This window comes from Gossypium hirsutum, chromosome D08 (assembly GCF_007990345.1).
Source record: "Gossypium hirsutum isolate 1008001.06 chromosome D08, Gossypium_hirsutum_v2.1, whole genome shotgun sequence".
Lineage (NCBI taxonomy): Eukaryota > Viridiplantae > Streptophyta > Magnoliopsida > Malvales > Malvaceae > Gossypium > Gossypium hirsutum.
In genome coordinates this window covers 24,841,216-24,862,464 of record NC_053444.1, presented here as the reverse complement: position 1 = coordinate 24,862,464, position 21,249 = coordinate 24,841,216, and the positions used below count along the sequence as shown (strand labels likewise).

The window sequence follows — 21,249 nt, the reverse complement described above, 5'->3', positions numbered from 1 at the left end:
CACAAATTTAGAAATAATTTTCTTACATTCAGTAGGAAAGCAAATTTCTCTCGTATAAAAATCGGTAGAATTGTTATTATCCGAAAATATAATTTATACTTACAAATAAATTCTGACTTATTTTCGAGCAAAATAACAATATCTTAAAATTGTGTATTTTTAGCCCTACTAGTGTCATCTATTTATAGGAAGAGATAGTGAAACCCTAATTGAATTAGTAGAATACAAATAATATTTATTTAATAAAAAAACAATCTCCTAGTTGAATTAGGAGAGAGAGGGGCGGCAAACCTTAATTATTTAATCTAACCGAATACATTTTTTCTATTTTCTAAAATAAATCTTATGTATTAAATTAATTTAAATAAATTATTTTTTCAATTAAATAATTTTCTCAATCCAATTCTAATTTCATTAAAATCATGACACATTAACCGTAAAAGAATCCATTAGAAAATATATTTAATTTCTACATTTAATAGATTCACAATGACCAACTAATTTAATTCCACTTTCGAACTTCAATTAATTAAATAATAATTCGAAAAACTTAAATTAATTTTTAGGTCATTTTCATATTTAGTGAGAAAACACATTCATTTCCGAATGTAACACATTTCTCTAACTTTATCATTTCTATCATTTTTTGTTTATTTGATTCAACATGTAATTCATTTCTAGTTTCAACAAGCTAGTGGAGGGACCAAATGAACATATTTAATTAGGGCTCAAATGATTTATAATTAAGTTTCAGTTTTTCGCCTATTAATTATAAACTCATTTAGTCATAAACTCATTCAACTATAGTATTGTAACTGAGCTCTCCCTAATTACATACCATTACGAAAGCTACTCGATTAGTGATCGTTTAATATCCTTGTCATAAGTGTGTTACCCTCATAGGATATCCTTAATCTCTTTGGGATAAATCTATTCTCTCAATATAATCTTATTTTATCTCATGGTAATCATTACATCTTCATTCATGAAAAGCCATTTACTATCAAATAGTAATTAAATCATTCATCACAAAGACAAATGGCCCGTGGTTACGTTTTTTCATGTATCATGTAATGCAAATAAGAGGATATCATTTACTCATGTCTTGGGCTACAAATTCCACTATTGTGAATGATGCTAATATAATCTTATTTTATCTCATGGTAATCATTACATCTTCATTCATGAAAGCCATTTACTATCAAATAGTAATTAAATCATTCATCACAAAGACAAATGGCCCGTGGTTACGTTTTTTCATGTATCATGTAATGCAAATAAGAGCATATCATTTACTCATGTCTTGGGCTACAAATTCCACTATTGTGAATGATGCTACATACTACAGAAGTCATATACCCAACACACCAGCTTTTGGTTCTTTATCTATTTGAACTCAGGCTTTTATTTACATCAAAGTATATGAGCCACACATACATAGTCCATCATCCACTCAGGATTAAGGTATGTCACACTATGAATGTAACAAGTGAATAAATCTATAAATGGATTCAGGATCTATTCTACTTGAATTCTGTCCGATGTACTGTCAATTCAGTTAGCCACATTTGTCTCTATCTATAATAACTCGTTTTTCAATGGTGTCGGAAACAATGGTTTCAAAATTTCATTTCTGATGTTCAAGTTCATAAGTATTATTATTTTATGTTTATGAGGTTAATATAAAGTTTAATTAAAGTTTGATCCCTTAGTTTTATCAATTGGATAGTTAATTAAGGTACAATGACTAAATCATAAAAGTGGTAAAAATTAATCTTTATGGATTTTTAATTAATCGAAGGGTCAATTGAGCAATTGGACCATTTCTACTTAGCTAAATGGTAGTGGAGGCTAGTTTTAAACCATCAGTTGTGTTAATAATGCTTAAGCTTAATTGATAATGATTAATTAAGTTTATTATTATTAATTATAAACTAATTTAACTATAAAAGCTAAAATAAAATAAATAAATGGTCATCTTCTTCATTATTCTTCATCACCATACAAAGAAGGAAAGAAAACCCATGTTTAAGCTCAAACTTTCTGTCCTAAATTGTTGAGTTCAATGAAGTCACTTTTTCGTAATTTTTATGTTTTTGAAGTTTAGGAGCTTTATTTAGCTAACCTGTGTACCAATTTATAAAACTGTTAAAGTTTTTAAAAGTTTCCATTAATAATTATTGATTGAATTGGTATTAATTTGTTATATTTTAAGATTAGAAGTGAAAAAGGACTAGTTTGTAAAGTTTAATTGTTAGTTTTTGAACATAAGGACTAAAGTGCATGAATTTTGAACTTGGTGTAATATTTCTATAATTCTTGTTAATAGAGAGTTATAGAAGTATGTAATTGAGATCAATTTCAAAATCAAGGCTCAAATTTAAAAGTTATGGTAATTTCGATTTTAAGGACGAAATCGAATAAAATGCAAAACTTTAGGAAATTTTTGAAAAATGAAATTGAATTATCATATGCATATAATAGGATGTTATAAGATATTTGGAATTGATAAATTAAAATGAATTATCATATAGATCGGGAATTAAATCAACCAGAGGAAATCAAGGAAAAGACAAAATGTAACGACCCAAAATCCGTGGGCACCAGAAAAGTGTGTATTATCGGGCCTCCGTCTTAGTAAACTGAGTCATAAATAATTATTAGAAATACTTACGAGATTAGTTGTGTGTTTAATTAGGTTTTAGATAGGTGAATTTGGCTCAATTAAGAGTAATTAGCAAAAGGGATTAAATTACAATAGAAGTGAAAATCTAATCATAGATTAAAAGAAAGTAAAAAGGGCTAAAATGGCAATTAAGCCATTTAAAATGATTGAGGCGGCATAAAGGAATAAAATTTAAGAATTTATTTGTTTATTATATAATTAATGATATTTATTATTTATTATTAGTTATTAGTTATTATTAAATTAAAAGATATTTAGTAATTAAATAATTAGTATAAGATTTTTGGGTAATAATAAATTATGATTTTGCCAAGTGTGTAGTAAAAATAAAATACAAGTGTATTATATTTATTTATTTACTTGAAAATTAAGTAAAAGATAATTGTTACTTAAATAATAATATTATGAGATTTTTATTTGATAAGTTAGTTAGATTGAAACAAGTGTATGGTAATGATTTAATGCAAGTGTACTAATAAAATACATACATTTGTAATATTTATAATTAATTAATATAATATAAAGTAAATGAAATAAAATGAAATAAAAACAAAGCAAAAGAAAGGAAAGAAACAGAATAGAAGAGACGAAATAGGGGAGAAACAGTGGAGAAAGAAGAAAAAGAAGAAAAAAGGGAAAATAGGGTTTTTGAAGCTTGAAATTTAATTTGGTAAGTCAAATTAGCCCTTTTCTCTTAATTCTAATGTTTTAAAAGCTTTAAAACAAAGTTTTGATGGAATTAAGTTGATGTTTTGTAAGTTCATAGGTTTTCAAGTATAGTTTATGTTGAACAAAAGAGATGAATTAGGGATTAAATAGCATGAATTTTAAGTTAGAATTGAAAAAGGGATTAAATTGTAAAAGAAACTATAAGTTTTATGTTTTAGGGACTAAATTGAGGAAAATTCAAAATTTGGAAAATATGTTGAAATTTTGATAGTTAAATTTGAGTTTGGATGAAGTTTGAATAGAAATAGAGTGTGAATTGAATTAGGAAAGTAAGTGAATTTAATTAGGATTAAATTGAGAATAAGGAAGAAATTGAATAGAAATTTAATTATTTATTATAATTAATGCTGTAATTAATAGTATAAATTATTATTTTTTCGTAGCTAATATTGCACCCGAGGCATCCACAAGGAAAGGAAAGGAAAAAGTAGACGAGGAATAGACACGAGAATTACGGTTTGTATCACTATAATTCAAACTTTATTATTATTAAGTGTTTAATTTGCTAATTATGTGTGGTAAGTATTTTAAGGTAAGTGTTTAATAAATAATAAATTTATAATGTAGTAATGAAATTGAAACTGATACTGAACCGAATTATGGGATACTGGATATTGTTTTGATTACTGAGTGAATTGTGAAAATACTGAATATTGTTATGTATAATGCATTGAATTGTGAAATTACTGAAGTAAAGAATTACTGTAATACTGTGAAACCGATTGAATTAAGGAATTATAATTGATACTGAATTAAGATGGAAATTTATACTGAAAAGTGAATTAAATACCCTATTAACTAGTCGGGCTAGTCGGATATAGTTGGCATGCCATAGGATATGGAAGTGTACGGGGTATTTGCCGGCTTACTGATCAGGCACTTATGTGCCGACTACTGTTACTGTTACTGATTCGGCACTGTGTGTCGAATACTGTTACTGTTACTGTTACTGACTCGGCACTTTGTGTGTCGAATACAGTTACCGTTACTGTTACAGGTTCAGCACTTTGGGTGTTGAATACTGTTACTGTTACTGATTACTGTATACTGGTGTGTTTGGTTGGAATCCGTGTATCCGTCGAGTCCGAGTCAAGTTAATAGGGGTAAATGAAATAAGTTTACTACTTAAATGATATGGTATATGTGAAAGGTGAAATTTGAAATAAAGAAATAAGAATGATGTTTATAAATATATATATATAATTAATTGATAATATTAAATGATTGAATTGTTTATTAGTAGTGATAATTGTAATAAAAAGTATGTGTGTGATTTAATGTATTTAATTATAAATTGGATTATAGTGATACCACTAAGTATATGCATACTCAGCGTACGGTTGTTTCCGTGCGCAGGTTGTAGAAGTCAAGCACTGAACCAGCATCCAAAGCCAGACCCGACTTCAGCAAACTTTGGTGATGTATATTTTCTTTGGTAATGTGGCATGTACATAGGATGTGTATAAAGGTTATTATGTTTTTAATATAAATGGTTAGAAATGTTAGTATTATAAGTTTATGAATTATAATGAAAGAAGTTTATCTATTTCTATTTAATTAGCATATTGATAAATTATATTGGTATTATATTGATTGAGTTCAATTAGATTGTATTTAGAATAGAAAATGAGAATGTGAAATGAATTGGTTGAATTGGTTGTGATTGGAAAAGATATGGTTTCTAATTGCAGGGGGTTTTATGTAAAAACAAGCAGAAATGCTGCCGAAATTTTTCTAAAAATGAATGAAGTCAATTACTAAAATATTATATGAATTTATGATTTTATCTTAATGTGTTAATATTTATTTAAGAATTATTGTAAATTATCTTATATGTTCGGTAATGCCTCGTAACTCTATTTCGGCGACGGTTTGGGGTTAGGGGGTGTTACACAAAATTTCAAATTAGTCATCGACGTTTTGTTTGTTGTTTTTTTCTAGGTAAGTTTATATGGTAGGGTTATATTTAATTTATATATATACTTGAATTATAAATTTGTGTATGTGAATGTAATTTGAATTATTTACGGTTTGGTACAAAAGGTGAGATATTAACTAAATTGTAAAAGAATGATTATATCTGATAAATGTTCTCGAATGAATGTAATAAAGGATAGGATACGATTGACATGCCAATAATGTTAATCGCGTTTTGGTACAGGTTATATGTGATGGTACGAAGTATGTAATTGTGCGGGGTATGTGATTGTACGAAGTTTATTACAGATCATATCGAGATCTAGCATTTATTGTTGATTATTGAATATTGAATGTATCTATGAAGGCCCTAGTATGGTAGAGGGACGTATTATTACACGATCATATGTTTGCCTACGGGCTTTGCACTTCAGTTCCCTAGTGTGGTGTAGTTATTGCTTTGACGAGCAACCTAATGTGGTGTAATTACTCATGTATTTGAATCATTTAATTAGAGTTCATCGGGCTAAATGGTTAAAGAAAAGTGAAAAATGACAATGAAATGTTATGAATTGATATGCAAATGATTATATCTTGATTGAACTATACGAATGGTATTAAATTTTTGATCCTATATGAATGACATTGAATTGAATGTTAAATACTTGAATTGTTATTGATATGGTTATATGAAGAACTCATCTTATTGATATGTAATTGTCATGTCTAAGCAAACTTGCCAAGTTGAATTGCTTATCGTATTAAATTGTAGCATGAGGTAAGTTATTGTTTTATGCCTATGAACTTGCTAAGCATTCAATATGCTTATATCGTTGTTTCTTTTTCCTTGTAGTTGTCAGCTTGCAACATGTATCAATTGGATCGCCTCAGAGCTCACACTATCTTGCTATCAACTCGGTATACTTTTGATCGTTTTAAATTTTGATTATGTGGCTTGTACATAGGTGTTAATACAAGTGTTAAATTTGGATTGATAATTTGGATTGAATCTTAATTAGTGCTTGAATTAAGGAGAGCTAATGTTCATGTATGAACATATGTGTGTGTGGTAATGTGTTAAGCTTTAGATGTAGCACTTGAATGCCAAAACTTTGTTTGATAAATGGCATGTTAAATGATGGCATTGAGTAGTTTAAAGGTATGGTTGTTTAGGTAGAATTGGTCTAGTTAAATTGTTATGCTTTAAGGTCAAATTATGAAAACTTTGGTTTAGATGATTTGAACAGGTTGTATTGAAATGTTTGGTGCCAAATGATGATGTATTGGTTTGAATGATATGAATTTGTTAAATTGAAATGTTTAGATATGGTTTTGGTTTGGTTTCATGTAAGTATAAGTGTGCATTTAAGCATCGTTTAGGTAAGTTGTTAAGTTGGCATGAAATAAGTACCAAAATACAAATTTTTGACATTTTTGCTATGAGGTATTGATACCTTAGAAAAGGGTATCAGTACTTTAACAATTTTTCTTAATTTTCAAAAAATCAAACATTAAAATGGTATTGATACAGAGGTAAAGTACTAATACCATGAAGAAAATATCGATACTTTATGACTGGTATCGATACTTTTGGTTTTAATTCAATCTTTTCTAAACATCGAAGCTCAAAATAGTATCGGTACCTAGTAAGCGTATTGATACCTAATCTAAAAATTTAAAAACTTTGCAATTTAGTCCTATTTCATGTTTAGAATAACAAATGAGCTTTCAAAAGCTCGACCGAGTCTCGAAAATGTTTGTATAGCATGTGATACTTGTGATTATGGGATATTTGAATGTTTAAATGATTTATTTTTTTTACAGTATTTACTCCGACAACGAATGTGACATCTTATAGCTCAGACTCGATGATAGGGTCAGGCGAGGGGTGTTACACTATCTTTTTAGAGTCATTCGCTTCGATTCTCAAGACAAAACATCTCCTCAATTGGACTTGATAGATATCATATTAGTCTTTCATTCGATTTGCTCATTGTTGATTAGATTAAGGATGTAACACCCCTCACCTGTCTCTGTTGTCGAAATCGAAATACGGGACACTACAGTAACGAATAGAATAGGAAAATGTGAATTTAAATCAAGATTCATCAGAACATTTATTAATCTCAATCATTCAAACAAATCGTGTTTTGCATACAAGTTCGAGCTTAAATCGAGCTTATGAAAGCTCTAAAATCAATTTAAAACTAAACAGGGACCAAATTGGAATATCTCACAAAATAAAGGCAACAAAAAGTATTGATACTTTTTCTACGAGTATCGATACTATTAGCATTTAATGCCTAATTCAGTAACTGTTAAAGTTAGTTTACAACGATACCAAAGATCATTTATTAATACCTAGTAAAATGTATCGATATTTTTTAATGGGTATCGATGCTTTTTGTGATTTTTTGAAAAATCATCAAGTCAGAATGCAAAAGTGGTATCAATATAAAAAGGCGGTATAGATAAAATAAAATAGGTATCAATATGTTTTTTTCTTTTAAAGTATCTATACTTTTTGTGATTGTTCAAAAGTCTCGAAGTTAGAATGCAAAAGTGGTATTGATTTAAAAAGATAATATTGATAAAATTTAATAGGTATCAATATATTTTGAAAAGTATTGATACTTTTTTTTACTTTTGTTCAATTTTTGTTTCATGTCAAAAAGCAACTTTGGTATCGATATAGAAAATGGTATCGATGAAAATTGTATAGCTATCAATAATTTTTGTAGGGAGCAGTTTTTCAATCGATTTAAAAATGTTTTAATCGACTTAAAGAGTTTAAAACCGTTTTTGAACTTGGTTCAAAATTTTCGAAGTGTTCAAAACATTTAAAAAGATGATATCTATAAAATTCGATAGGTATCAATATATTTTGAAAAGTATTGATACTTTTTTTTACTTTTGTTCAATTTTTGTTTCATGTCAGAAAGCAACTTTGGTATTGATATAGAAATGGTATCGATAAAAATTGTATGGGTATTAATACTTTTTGAAAAATATTGATACTTCTTGTAGGGAGCAATTTTTCAATCGATTTAAAAATGTTTCAATCGAGTTAAAGAGTTTAAAACCATTTTTGAACTTGGTCCAAAATTTTCTAAGTGTTCAAAAAATTTTCTAAGATGTTTAGAAGTCTTGAAATGATTTTTATTCTTTGAACTTTATAAATTCTTTTTTTTTAAAGTTTTGTTTGTTATATCAAAATAATTCATCAAATAAAGCTAGTTTAACACAAAGCATACCTTAAATATGCCTAGATCAAAACCTACCATTCATGACATCACAACCTTATATACTATATCAACTTAGAAATCTTGTTCGTACACCTACATGTTATAACCAAAACATATCACAAAAGCATCCTAATAGTGCTTAACCAATATGCCAGTTTGGCACCACCACAAACAAGTTATTACATTATCAAACATTCACCATGTCAGAAGCATATTACTTATGATATCATTCACATACCATCAAATTCCATTTTGCCTAAGTTTATCATTTTACAAACGAAACTTGACCATTTAGGTTTCAAACATACATACTATTACCTTTATACATGCCAAAACTTACCATAACACAAAACCAAATTGACCTAATAAGTCCAAACATTACAACTATCATTTAGCACATATGCCACACATTCCATCCAAGCATTACCATTCTCATACTATTTCATGATTGAAGATCAAGTATACATTTACTACACACACATTAACCTTTTATCATATAAGCATGCCATAAAAATCTTAAAGTTCAACCTTATATATCAAACATTATGAACACTTTACAACATCAACCTTTAAACTCAAGACATAATCCCAGAATAGCCTATATACATACCATATAATCAAAATAAAAATGATTTCAAAGTCTATCGAGACTGAAGCTTTATAGTGTGAGCTTTAACAATCTTATTTTGCAAAATGTCAACTATAAAGAAGAAATGAAACCAAAGTAAGCTTTAAATAACTTAGTTCACGGGATTAATTTTGCTTGTAACTTACATTAAATCACATATATGCAATAAAGTAAATAACATGATTTTATAACCTAACATAATTATTCATAAAAAAAATAGGTGAGTTCGTTAAGCACAAATTCACTAAGTAATTCCACATAAATCATGTTATTCAAGCTATTTCAACCACATATCATCACCAAATATCAAAATATCATTATTTCCTTGTATTCACAGATTGGATAGCCCAATGAACTATAGAAAAAGTATTTGGATACTCGGGTAAATATCTCAAGGATCACTATAGTGCTAAAAAATGGTCCAAATGTGCAAGCAAGGACACCGAAGTGCAAACAGTATAAGCGCACAACTAACCTATTGGCATGTCAATCATATCTTAATAGTTTACTACATTCAAATGGCCATTTATACAGATTTCAAACCTTTTCAATACAAGAGAACTTCCATAATTTCAAGTCATATTCATTCAACAATCCACATGAACCATATTTATCAAGTATGCAAAGTTTACAATTAGATCCTTACTTCATTTTTCACCTTTTGTACTAAATTGTAAACATTATAAAATTTAAATTTAACAATATATATAACCATCAACCATCCACATTTAATATATATAATCTTATTTATACCTTATGAACTTACCTAGTAACCAGCTAGCAAGTTGGACCGTAGGGACTATTATGTAATTTTTCTCTTTCCACATTTATCAATCGGTTGTTCCAATTCTTGATCTAAATAATAATTAAGTTCACAAAATCAATTCCATATACCATATATTTATGTATATGACCTATCAATTTCATTTTACAACATGGCCCTGAACTTTTACATTTTCATCAATTTAGTCCCTAAAACTAAAATCACTATAACTTTCAAATTTAAGCTTCATTTTTTAGTACATTTCCAATTTCATCATAATATAACACTATAAGACCATATTTTACAGAAATCTTGTAACAACCCGTTTTTAGTGAAATTGGAACAGTAGCGTTGGGACCACAAATCTGATGTTGAAAAATTTGTTTTTATATTATTTTACCTACAACATGATAATATGATAGCATAAAAATTACATTAAGAAATTTTACCGTTTGAATGCTCAATTTTTGAAAAAGGACTAAATCGCGTAAAGTGCGAAAGTTGTATTCTATTAGCTAAAAGTGTTAAATAGCTATAGAAATTTAAAGTGGAGGTCCTTATATGGTAATTATACCATTAAAGGTGATAGTGGATGTGCATGGCTTGGTAATTGAGTAATTTTTAAAGTTAGGTAAGGGTAATTTGGTAAAAAGGCAATTAAAGGTAAAAATAAACAAAAATAAGCTATCATCTTTCTCCCATTCTCTTTGTGTTGGCTGAATATCACCATTAGAGAGGAGAAAATTTTTTTCAAGCTTTTTCCTTTGCATGTAAGTAAAAAATCAACCAATTTTTAATTATTTTTATGTTTTTGGAATCATTATAGCTTGCCCTAGCTAACTAGGGGACTAATTTGCAAAACTATTGAATAGTGTGATATTTTCCAGTGATTAATATAATAGGGTTTTGATGTTTAATGGAAGAAAATGAATCTTTGTTGTTAGTTAAACAACTTTTGTTAAGAGATTTGTAATGAAATTGTCAAATAGGGGCTAAATTGAGAAATGTGAAAATTGTGTGTTAAATGTGTGAAATTGTGAAATGCATGGGCTGATATTAGTGTATATGAAATTCGACTAGGCTTGGTTAAGGGAAAAATTGCATGAATTTCATTTTACGAGCCTAGGGACTACATTGTAAAGAAGTCAAAAGTATAGGGGCAAAATAGTAATTTTGACATAATATGAATTTTGGATTGATTTGAGTAAACTGTAAATTGAATTAGTTAAATTTGATTATATAGATCAAGAAAAACAACCTTTAAATTTAAATCGGGGAAAAGACAAAGTAGTGGACTAATCGATCAATTTTCCTCTGTATTAATTTGAGGTAAGTTCATATGTTAATAAGCATTAAATTAAATGTGTTTTAAATGCTTTATTATTATAATTGTGATTATATGACTCCCCAAAAATATTCGATGAAGATTCGATGACTTATGGATTGAATCCCACTTGAACCTTAGGAGTAGATAGGATACAAATGACATGTTATTAGGGGTTACCGTGTTTTGGGTACTGATCTTGTACGTCCTACTGGTGGTTGAGTTTCTAGCATTTGTTGCGGTTACTTTACAGCTTGTGTGAGCAGCACCGTGTAGCTACGTCTTGATTGACAGCTTGTGTGAGCAAACCTAGTGATGGCTCGAGAGTAAGCATTTATATGAGATATGAGGTAGAGGTGGTTTTGACCACGTATTGGCACTTAGTGTGTGAGATACTCGAGTATCCGATAGTATTCCAAATGGTTCAACGGGAATAGTGATGATACGAAGTTATACGAGTTCGATACGAACTAGTACATGTATTCATGTAAAATACGAGAAGTAATTCATAATCGATGTATTCATACATGGCTAACATGACTGTGAATTATGTGTTCGTCTTTGGGCATTCATCACTAATAACCATATTTTGGAAATCCCGTTTAATGAGCTTGAGTCTTTTTAACATCACAATCATAGAAGCAAAACAAGTATTTGTAACGGCAAGTAATTTCAAAAGGCACAAAAGAATTAAATATTTTCAATCCCATAGAGTGATTCATTATGAAGTTTCTTATAAAGATAGCATCATCACCAACATTAATTATCCAAAACAAAACATCATATGTAACCTCATTCTTTTCTGTGTTTTTTGCAGCACATATTTTTAAGAGCAAGATTAAGAGTATGCACCACACAAGGTGTCTAAAAGATATGAGGATGTTGTGTCTCTACTAATGATCCAACGACTTTACAAACTGGAGTATTGTTGGTTATCACTTGAACAACATTTTGTGCCCCAACCTCACTTATGACATCTTTAATTAAAGTTGCCACATAAAACTTATCCTTGTACTTCTTTTCACAATTGACAGCTTTTAAGAAAATAGCTCCACCTTCAGAAATGGCCATAAAGTTAATCAATGGTCACTTTTGTGCATCCGTCCATCCATGACATATAAGACTAATACTTTTTTCCCTCCACATTCCTTTATAGGTTGTAACAACCTCTCTATGTTTTCTCGTTCTTTTTGCAACAATGTAGTCCTTAAAGCATTATACCCCGCAAGTATGTAACTCGAAATCAAATTCTTACTAGCTAAGGTGAATGCATTCACATAATGAGGGTTCCTAGCTAGATGAAAAGGCAATCCACTTGAATAAAACATTTGAGCAATTTCACTATCTAAATTCTCTCAAGCAACAAGGTTTAACAATTGTTCTAAATGACCTTTTCTTCTTTTAGAACCTAAACTATACCCTTGAAGTGAGGTTGTGTTAGCCCAAAGGAAAATGCTAGTGTTTGAGAACTAGGTGGCAATGGAACTATTTTTTTGTTGCAACTTGAGTTTCGCATCTATTTTTTGCATTTTAGCAAGATGTTGTAGTGTTACTTTAGGACGCACTCAAATTCCTTGCCCATTTAGTTTCAATAAATGTGTTTTAACCTTAGAGTATGACCCCTTAAATGCAGCATTGTAAAAATTACGCACAAAACTAACATTCCTGCCTCCTTCAACAGTTTTCAGTAATTTAGTAACATATCTCCAAAGAGGAGTGTTACTAATATCATCTTGAGACACACTACCATTAGTAACATTATTTGATGAGCCAACACTTCCATTACCACTTTGAGATGTCATAATTAAAAACCTAAAGTATTAACAAAATTAAAAAAATCAATGTATACTTCAAGAGTGACCATTAGAAATCAATTATTTAACATACAAATATACAAAATAAAAATAAAAAATAAATAAAAAGTAACTAAACAAATAAAATAATGTAAACCATTCAAACTTATCCAAAAAAAATGTAACCCATTCAAAGCGTAAACAAAATAAAATATTAAACTTACCTTTAATTGCATCAAACTTCCATGCTTGTTGAAAGTAGGAAAATGAAAATAAGAGTGATGAATGTCTAAAATATTTTTTTAAAATGTGCAAAATGGAAACGTTAAAGGCAACAAAGCAAGTACGAAGCCCAAATGCTTCTCAAATAAGCTAATTTTTTTTAGTTTTTATTTTACTATTTTAATTGACTATTTAATATTTTAACTTTTAAGTCTTTCCAACGTTTACATAGGTTGATAGTAAAACTCAGCGTTTCATTAATAGGAAACCCTAAACTTCACATTTGTTCTTTACATCATCTTCTTCCCACCGTTGACTCTTCATCTGCTACTTTTGAAAGCCAAAATTTCAACCACCGTCTGTTAACCACCATCTACTTTTCTTGTGTCTGTCACATGTTCGCTTTTAGACACCTGTGTCGTGACCGTGTCGGGATCGTGTCTGACTTCTTTTTTTTTATGTATTTTGGCATGTCTCGTACGTATCTGGACGTGTTCGATGAGTGTCTGTGTCGGACACGTGTACGACATTGGTACGAAGAGGGATGAGCTGTGTCCATGCTTCCTAGACTACCATTGTCCCATTATCCATAAACTTTCATACCCATAACCTAAACCCCAAACCAGAATACAAATCTAAGTCCCGAATATCATCTCACTGATCCACTTCTTTATCCAAACACAAAACATACAACAAACCAAACTAACAATCCATATAATCCATTCTTTCCTTCTTTCCCTATCTAATGTCTTGATTTTCCTTAACAAACCAACTATAACAACTCTTGAGGGAAGACTCATCGGAGAATCAAACTAGCTGAAGAAACAACATCTCCGAACACCATAATTTTTGCACCTAAAGAACCTTATATCCGAATTATCATTAGACCACGAAGTCTTTAATGCTCTTGGAAATCCACAATAATAGGCTGGGATGACATTAGCTTCCTTCATTCTTTCCCTTTTTCTTTGGTCTAGGTTTCCCACCCCCGGCTCAAATTTGTAGAAACGAGCAAGAAATTTGTTTGGGGTTCAAACACTTTTTTGGTCCTTAAATAACCTTAGAGCATGTTTGGTTGGGTGAAATGGCATAGCCATTACATCCCTATTACGTGGGCCCCACCTATTCATATGTTTGGTTGCCCGTAATGCTATTACAGCCATATTCAGTTACGGATCTATTAACTCCCTTGGCTGTAATAGCCATTCCCTGCCTCAAACGCTGATTAGGGATTCCTTTCCCATTCTTTTTTTCTATTCCATTCTCTGTCCTCGTCAATTTCTACTTCTTCCATCAATTTTTGCCTCAAACGCTGATTAGGTAATTTCCCTTTCCCTTCCATTGATTTCTGCTTCTTCTTCTAATTTTATGGAGTTGGTTTAGATGAAGGTGCAATACGTCTGAAGCATCTTCTTCTTTTTTCATTCTTGTTCCCATTTCCTTCCAACATTCTCCCTCTTTTTTCATGCCCAGGTCTCTCCCTCATTGGAAGTGCTATTGCTCACATTGATATTGGTTTCTTAGGGTTTTTGTTTGTTTTTGAAGGATAAACCAGTGAAGTTAATCTCATGTTGAAGATCTTCAAGAAGAAAACATCTCCCAAAGGTATTTTAGATTTGATTCCATCATTTCTTTCTTGTTCTCTTTTTTCTTTTTCCTGCATTTTGTGGTCATTCTCTAATTGCTCACTTCCTCTGTTATGTGGTCATTGGTTTGTGGCACAACACCATGTATGATATGTGGTTCAGGAGAAATTGAAGGAGCCTTATTGAAATACTTGGGGGTTGAGCGCAATGGTAAGTGTTGTAAACATATTGCTTGCAGTTATACACATATCATGTAAAACTCATGTCAGAGTTTAAAGTTTTAGATTGTATTGAATATGAAGTATCTATTGTTTTATCATTCAGAGGTAACAAAGGATGATTTATTCTCTGTTGGAGAAATGGAATGTATGGTAAGTCTTTCCCTTTACATGTTTACTTCTTTTTTTCTCCATAATGCCAAATTTTATTAGAAAATCTATTTATGCTAACCTTTTTTTTCCTTAATCACTCTCACAAATTTAACAGCTTTGTAAATGTTTTCTGCAGGGATGTTGTGTAAATGCTCCTATGATTGCAGTTGCTGATTACACCAATAGATCTGAAGGATATATGTATAATTACTATGTGGGTTTCTGTAGAGTTCTTTTCGACTTTCTTGATTAACCATAACTAGGCAGTGTGCTCAATTGATAACCTACTGGAATTTTAATATGTGCATTGCCATATTTAAACAATGCAGGAAGATGTTACTACTCAACGAGTTGTTGAGATAGTTGAGATAGTTGCAGTGGGATTTTGCCAAGAGAACTGATGCCTCAAAGTGTTACTGCAAGGCTTCGGACCTCAGAGGAGCTCGATGCCTATGCACATGAGCAATGGGAGGTGTGACTTTCACCTATTTTTTTTCATCGATTCATTGGCATAATTTATGTTCTTAATGGTAGTGTATGTGATGCAGAATTATGCAATTAGTTTTGAATTTGCTCAACTGTTTAGTTTTAATGTTTGAGCTGCTTCTTACTTCAGCTTTGTTAAGCAGTGTTTCTTGCTACAACTTATAAGTTCAGGACAAGCTGAAAAATCAACGAGCTTCAGCTCTTCCATGATGAAAATTTTTCAGCGTGGTCTTTTGCGTCAGAGGTGCTATATCCTGCCATGAACTTTAGCTTCATTTTTTTTATGCAATAGATATTGAGGGTTCTATATCTCAATATATTTATGTCTGTTTTTACAGAGATAAAGAAGCTCCAAGATTAACTGAGAGTGGTTTCCAATTCTTGGTGTGCATCATGAAACTCATGGCCCTTTTGCCTCTTTTCTGTGTAATTATAAGGAAATCTACAAGCACTTCAGTCATTGTTAGGTAAGCTGAGCGAGATGCGATACGTGCTGCTCTGCAGGCAACAATGAAGGCAAGTTTTTTGTTTATTTTTTTCTTCTTTTATAGGAAAATATTTCTAGTAGACATTGTTATATCAAAAATGGGAAAATAAAATGGATCATAGTTTATCTTTAGTTCCGGTTTATCTTTAGTTCTCAATTTGGGAGAATGTCCTACACTTCATAAGCACCATGTGCTGATTGAGTTTGTATGACCTGATTGAGACAATTCCTTTTGGCTTTTGGAATATATTTTTACCTTCAAATAACTTTTTTTTTCAACTCCCTAGAATTTTATTTAGGAGAAATTGATAATGCTATCACTCGTAGCCCCTAACATAGCTAGTAATTTTAAGACATGAACTGCTAGATTGCTCAAGTTTTTAGCTTACTGATCTTAGATGTGATTCTATTGTTGGAGTCTTTGAGAATCCTCAAATTAATGCTGCACTTTCTTGAAGTTCATATTGTCAATGATAAATTTTGTTCATCACATTTGGACAGGTCCGATGGAAAAGAGGTTATGGTGGACAACCAATATTTTAAAGCTAACAATCCACTGCTGGTAATGGATCATTTTCTTGCCTGATCTTTTCCTTCATTAAGTTGACTTAAAGAGCTGACAATTCTTGCTCGTTTGTTTTTTTTTCTTCCATTGCAATTAATCAGCTTCTATGAGCAACATCTTAAGTATAGCCCTCCATCTTGATCACCTAGGCGTATTTAGTGTATTGATGAAGCTGAAGGCCACCATACTGATTTTGTTTGTGTATGCATTGTTGTAACTCTATTACATTAGTCGCAGAAGATAGAGCAGGATAAGCAAGAGCTCTCATTTTCAAGTGCCAAGCTGACTGATATAATGATAGCTCTCTCTTATAACTACCATTAGTGTGCCTTAATTAGACATTTAGTGTGGTTATGATTACCATTAGTGTTGCTTAATTGGACATTTAACGTTATTATAACTACCATCAAACTTTCCTCATATAAAGTGTGATGGAGCTCACTTGAAATACCACTTTTTTTTTGTCTTTTTTGTCCATGTAGACCACACAAGGAGCTTGGCCTGGTGAAGAAACCTATTTTTTGTGCTGAATTTTACTATGAGCCTATTTGCCTGCAATGGTAGGGTCATTCCCTTGGTATCATATACCTAGCAATATTGCATTGTATGGAGTCCTATGCTGTATTAGTTTGTTTTTAATGAATATATAGTTTTCCCATTTGCAATCAGAAGTTACATTTTTAGTAGATTTAAGAATATATGTTCTTTTTTTGTAATTTATCATAGGGTTAATGCGCTATTTGCCTTTCAAAGTAGCATCCAATTATCATTTTGATATCTAAAGAATTTTTTGTATCAGTTTGGCATTTGAAGTTTTTAATCAGGTATCACTTTATTCACAAGTTAACTCCGTTTAAAAAATAAGATTTATTAGTAAGTTAATTATGTTTATGCAGAATATAATTCTCAAGTTATATTATGGTTTTAGTAAATTCGTATAAGAATATTTATTATTAAGAATTTTATGAAATTATATATCATTATTAAATTATATTTAATATAAATTATTTTAAATTATACAAATTCATATAAGAAAATTTATTATCAAGAATTTTATGAAATTATATATTATTAAATTATATTTAATAATAATTATTTTAAGTTATACAAATTCATATAACAAAATTTATTAGTAATAATTATTTTAAATTTTATTAAATCATATATTTTAATTAAAATATATTTAATAATAATTATTTCAAATTATATTTTATAGTATCATATATTATGATTTTAGTAAATTCATATAAGAATATTTATTATTAAGAGTTTTATTAAATTATATATTTTAATTAAAATATATTTAATAATAATTATTTCAAATTATATTTTATAATATCATATATTATGATTTTTGTGACAGCCCGATTTCGACCCTAATCGGACATAGTGGTTTCGGGACCACAAGTCTGAGTCAAAACAATATTTTAATATTACTTTGGGAGTTTACTATATGTGAATTTGATTGTGTGAAATTTTCGTGTTTAAATTTTGTTGTTTGAGTAACTGATTAAATAAAAAGGACTTAATCGCGTAAAAATAAAAATTTAGGGGTTAAAGCTAAAAGTATCTATTTGTTGTTGTCTTTTTATTTGGAAGGTTTAAACATGCAATTAGAACACTAAATAGTTAGTGGATGGCTAAGGACAAAACTAACCTATTTATATATATAAGTTATATTTATTTAAATAAGGCTAAATTAGTAATTAATAAGTATTATAATATAAGATAGTTAAAAGCATAAAAACATTAGATTATTATCATCTTTCTTAGCCGAAACCAAGAAGGAAGAAAGCCATTAAAGCTTAGTCAAGTTTCGGCCATATTCAAGCTTAAATTCAAGGTTCGTTTTTGTTCGGTTTTCGATAATTTTTACGTTTTTGAGATCGCTGCTTCGAATACTTTAAAACCCATGCCTTAATTTTATGAAATGTTGATGATTTTGAAATGTACCATTGATGAATGCTTGAGCTTTGTGATAGTTGATGATGAAATATGAAATATATGTGAAAGATTAATATGTTTTGTCTTTCAATTTTTGATGAATTTGAGTAATTAGGGTTAAATTATAAAAATAAATATTTGAGGGGTTAAAATGTGAAATAAATGAAATGTGTGGGCTTGTAAAGATACTAGGAATATTCGGCCCTAAAGGAGTGTAGTCATATTTTGTGTATTTTGTGTTTTGAGCAAAAAGGACTAAATTGCAAAAAGTGTAAAATGTTAGGGGCAAAATGGTAATTTGACCATTTATGTATTTTGGATTTAATTGAATGTTTTGATGAATAAAAAGGTTAAATTTGAATATGTTTAGATCAAGAAACGAAGAAAACGGATTTGGATCGGGGAAAAACAAAAGTAGTTGAATAGTCGATCGTGTGCGTTGATATTCGAGGTAAGTTTATTAGCTATTTAATTTTATTAAATCATTTTATATTACATGTATGAATATCAAATGTATTTATGTTGAGTTAAAATTAAAAGTATATAATTGAATGAGAAGTATGAAAATTATGTATATATATGTGTTAGGTTTGAATGAGTATGAATATACAAATATATATACATCAATGTCTTTGTAAATAATTTAGGTATGGAACTATAGGCATGTGATGTATTCGAACATAGGTATGTATATATGTCAATAAAGTTTTAATTTAGTTAATGTTAATTGTATTATATGTTTACATGATGTTCGAATAGATATATATAAAGATATATATATGTATCAAATATTTGTATAAGTTGGATTGAATAAGCATATATATATGAATAAATAATTATATTGAGTATAGGTATGAAATTATATTTATATATGTGTGTGTTAATTTCGAATATGTATGTGTATAATGTATAAAAGTACAAGTTCTTGTTTCGAATATAAGCATAGAGTAATATATATTTGTTAGATTCGAATATGTATATATGTACATGTATAAGATCTTGTATTGAAAAGGTATATGAAATTATATAGGTATATATGGAATTCAAATGTTAAAAGTACATAGTATATTATAAGTTAAATCTTATGATATTAGTAGTGGAATCTAAAGTATGAGGTTATATATATATATAAATGTGTTTCGGTTAAATTATTGAATTATTTAAGTTAGATTTGATGATTGGGATTTATATATATCCATGTGTTTTAAAGATATAAGTTATGAATATTGAGCTAAATTTTATGTAGATTTTATATACAAATATGAGATACAACTTCTGTGAATTGAGATTCTTTTGTTAAAGCTCAGTACCAATCGAATTTATTGCCAGTGAAATTATTCAGACTATACGTCTAGCAGGCTAAGTGCCGGTGATCTGAATCAGGTTATAAACCTAGCAGGCTAAGTGCCGGTGATCTGAATCAGGCTATAAGCCTAGCAGGCTAAGTGCCGGTGAATCTGTTAAATTAAGTGATTATATGCATTTGATATATATATATGATTTTGGTTATATGTAATGGATAAGTATATGAACATTTATTTATATGTATTTGATGAGCATATAAATGTTTGGATCTATGTGTTTAGTGAATAGGCACATATATTGGTTGTTATGAAAATTGTTGAATATACATGTATGCATTCGGCACATGTGGATTAAAAGTATAAATGTACATTTGGTTCATGTAGTTGATAAGTAAAAATATAAGCTTTTGACTTATGTATTTGAAAGATCATAGACATGCATTCGATGAAATGCAAATGATAAGTATATTAGAAATTAGTATATGCAATTAATGATTATGTCTGTAACTTGATTATAAGCATATAATGTTTATACATATGTTCGTTTATATGTATTTTAGATATGCTATAAACTTACTAAGCTATAAAAGCTTACTTTGATTGTTTTTGTCCATTTGTTTTATAGTTAAAAACCAAGCTGCAGACTCGGGGATCGTTAGCGAAGATCATCACTCTATCTACTATCTCGGTATTAAAACGTTTAAATTTTAACTTATGGCATGTATAGGCTAAATAAAATTTTGGGAGTCGTACTTTAATGTACTGTATATATATAATTAATAGCCATATGAAACTAGCTTATTTTTCTTACGGTTTAACTGAACTAAAATGTTATGTTTTGTTATAAAAGGTTAAAGTAAAATTTATAATTATACTTATTTCATATTTGACTAATTTAATATAAATGTAAAATTCTTGAATTCTATTGAATGTCTGTGTTAAGTTGCGTTTTATCTAGTAACGCTTCGTAACCCTAATTTATCGACGTATACGGGTTAGGAGTGTTACAATTTTAGTAAATTCATATAAGAATATTGAATATTAAGAATTTTATTAAATTATATATTTTAATTAAAATATATTTAATAATAATTATGTTAAAATATGATTAAATTATTTATTATTGATATTAATAATCTTATTAAAATTTAATAAAAATAACAATAATCATTTACCTAAACAAATTTCTGCTAAGGGTA

The 21,249-nt window shown here is 29.2% G+C and overlaps 1 protein-coding gene and 1 long non-coding RNA gene across 4 annotated transcripts; both read left to right on the top strand.

Moving 5' to 3' along the window:
- Positions 1–14,505: 14,505 nt before the first annotated feature.
- Positions 14,506–16,180, top strand: LOC107896208 (NADH dehydrogenase [ubiquinone] flavoprotein 2, mitochondrial). Of its 3 annotated transcripts, XM_041099945.1 has the most exons (8): positions 14,506–14,627; positions 14,853–14,912; positions 15,056–15,103; positions 15,218–15,264; positions 15,401–15,478; positions 15,594–15,736; positions 15,881–15,994; positions 16,089–16,116. In XM_041099945.1, the coding sequence occupies exons 2-6, from the start codon at positions 14,876–14,878 to the stop codon at positions 15,663–15,665; spliced, it is 282 nt and encodes a 93-aa protein (XP_040955879.1). In that variant the 5' UTR covers positions 14,506–14,627; positions 14,853–14,875; the 3' UTR covers positions 15,666–15,736; positions 15,881–15,994; positions 16,089–16,116. The 3 variants fall into 3 exon arrangements, with proteins under 3 accessions (XP_040955879.1, XP_040955878.1, XP_016676797.2); XM_041099944.1 differs by lacking the exon at positions 14,506–14,627 and having other exon boundaries at positions 14,796–14,912; XM_016821308.2 differs by lacking the exons at positions 14,506–14,627; positions 14,853–14,912; positions 15,881–15,994 and having other exon boundaries at positions 14,955–15,103; positions 16,089–16,180.
- A 2,376-nt stretch (positions 16,181–18,556) lies between these two features.
- On the top strand, positions 18,557–20,922 carry LOC107896207 (uncharacterized). Its single transcript, XR_001683646.2, has 3 exons — positions 18,557–18,645; positions 19,117–19,197; positions 20,676–20,922. It is a non-coding gene; the product is annotated as an uncharacterized lncRNA (long non-coding RNA).
- The last annotated feature ends 327 nt before the right edge of the window (positions 20,923–21,249 follow it).

Excerpts from the sequence above, each read along its gene's own strand:
- LOC107896208 (XM_016821308.2), top strand. The coding sequence starts at position 15,007 with ATGTGGTCATTGGTTTGTGGCACAACACCATGTATGATATGTGGTTCA. Across the intron at positions 15,104-15,217 it reads CTTGGGGGTTGAGCGCAATG|AGGTAACAAAGGATGATTTA; the intron begins GTAAGTGTTGTA and ends TTTATCATTCAG. Across the intron at positions 15,479-15,593 it reads GATATATGTATAATTACTAT|GAAGATGTTACTACTCAACG; the intron begins GTGGGTTTCTGT and ends TAAACAATGCAG.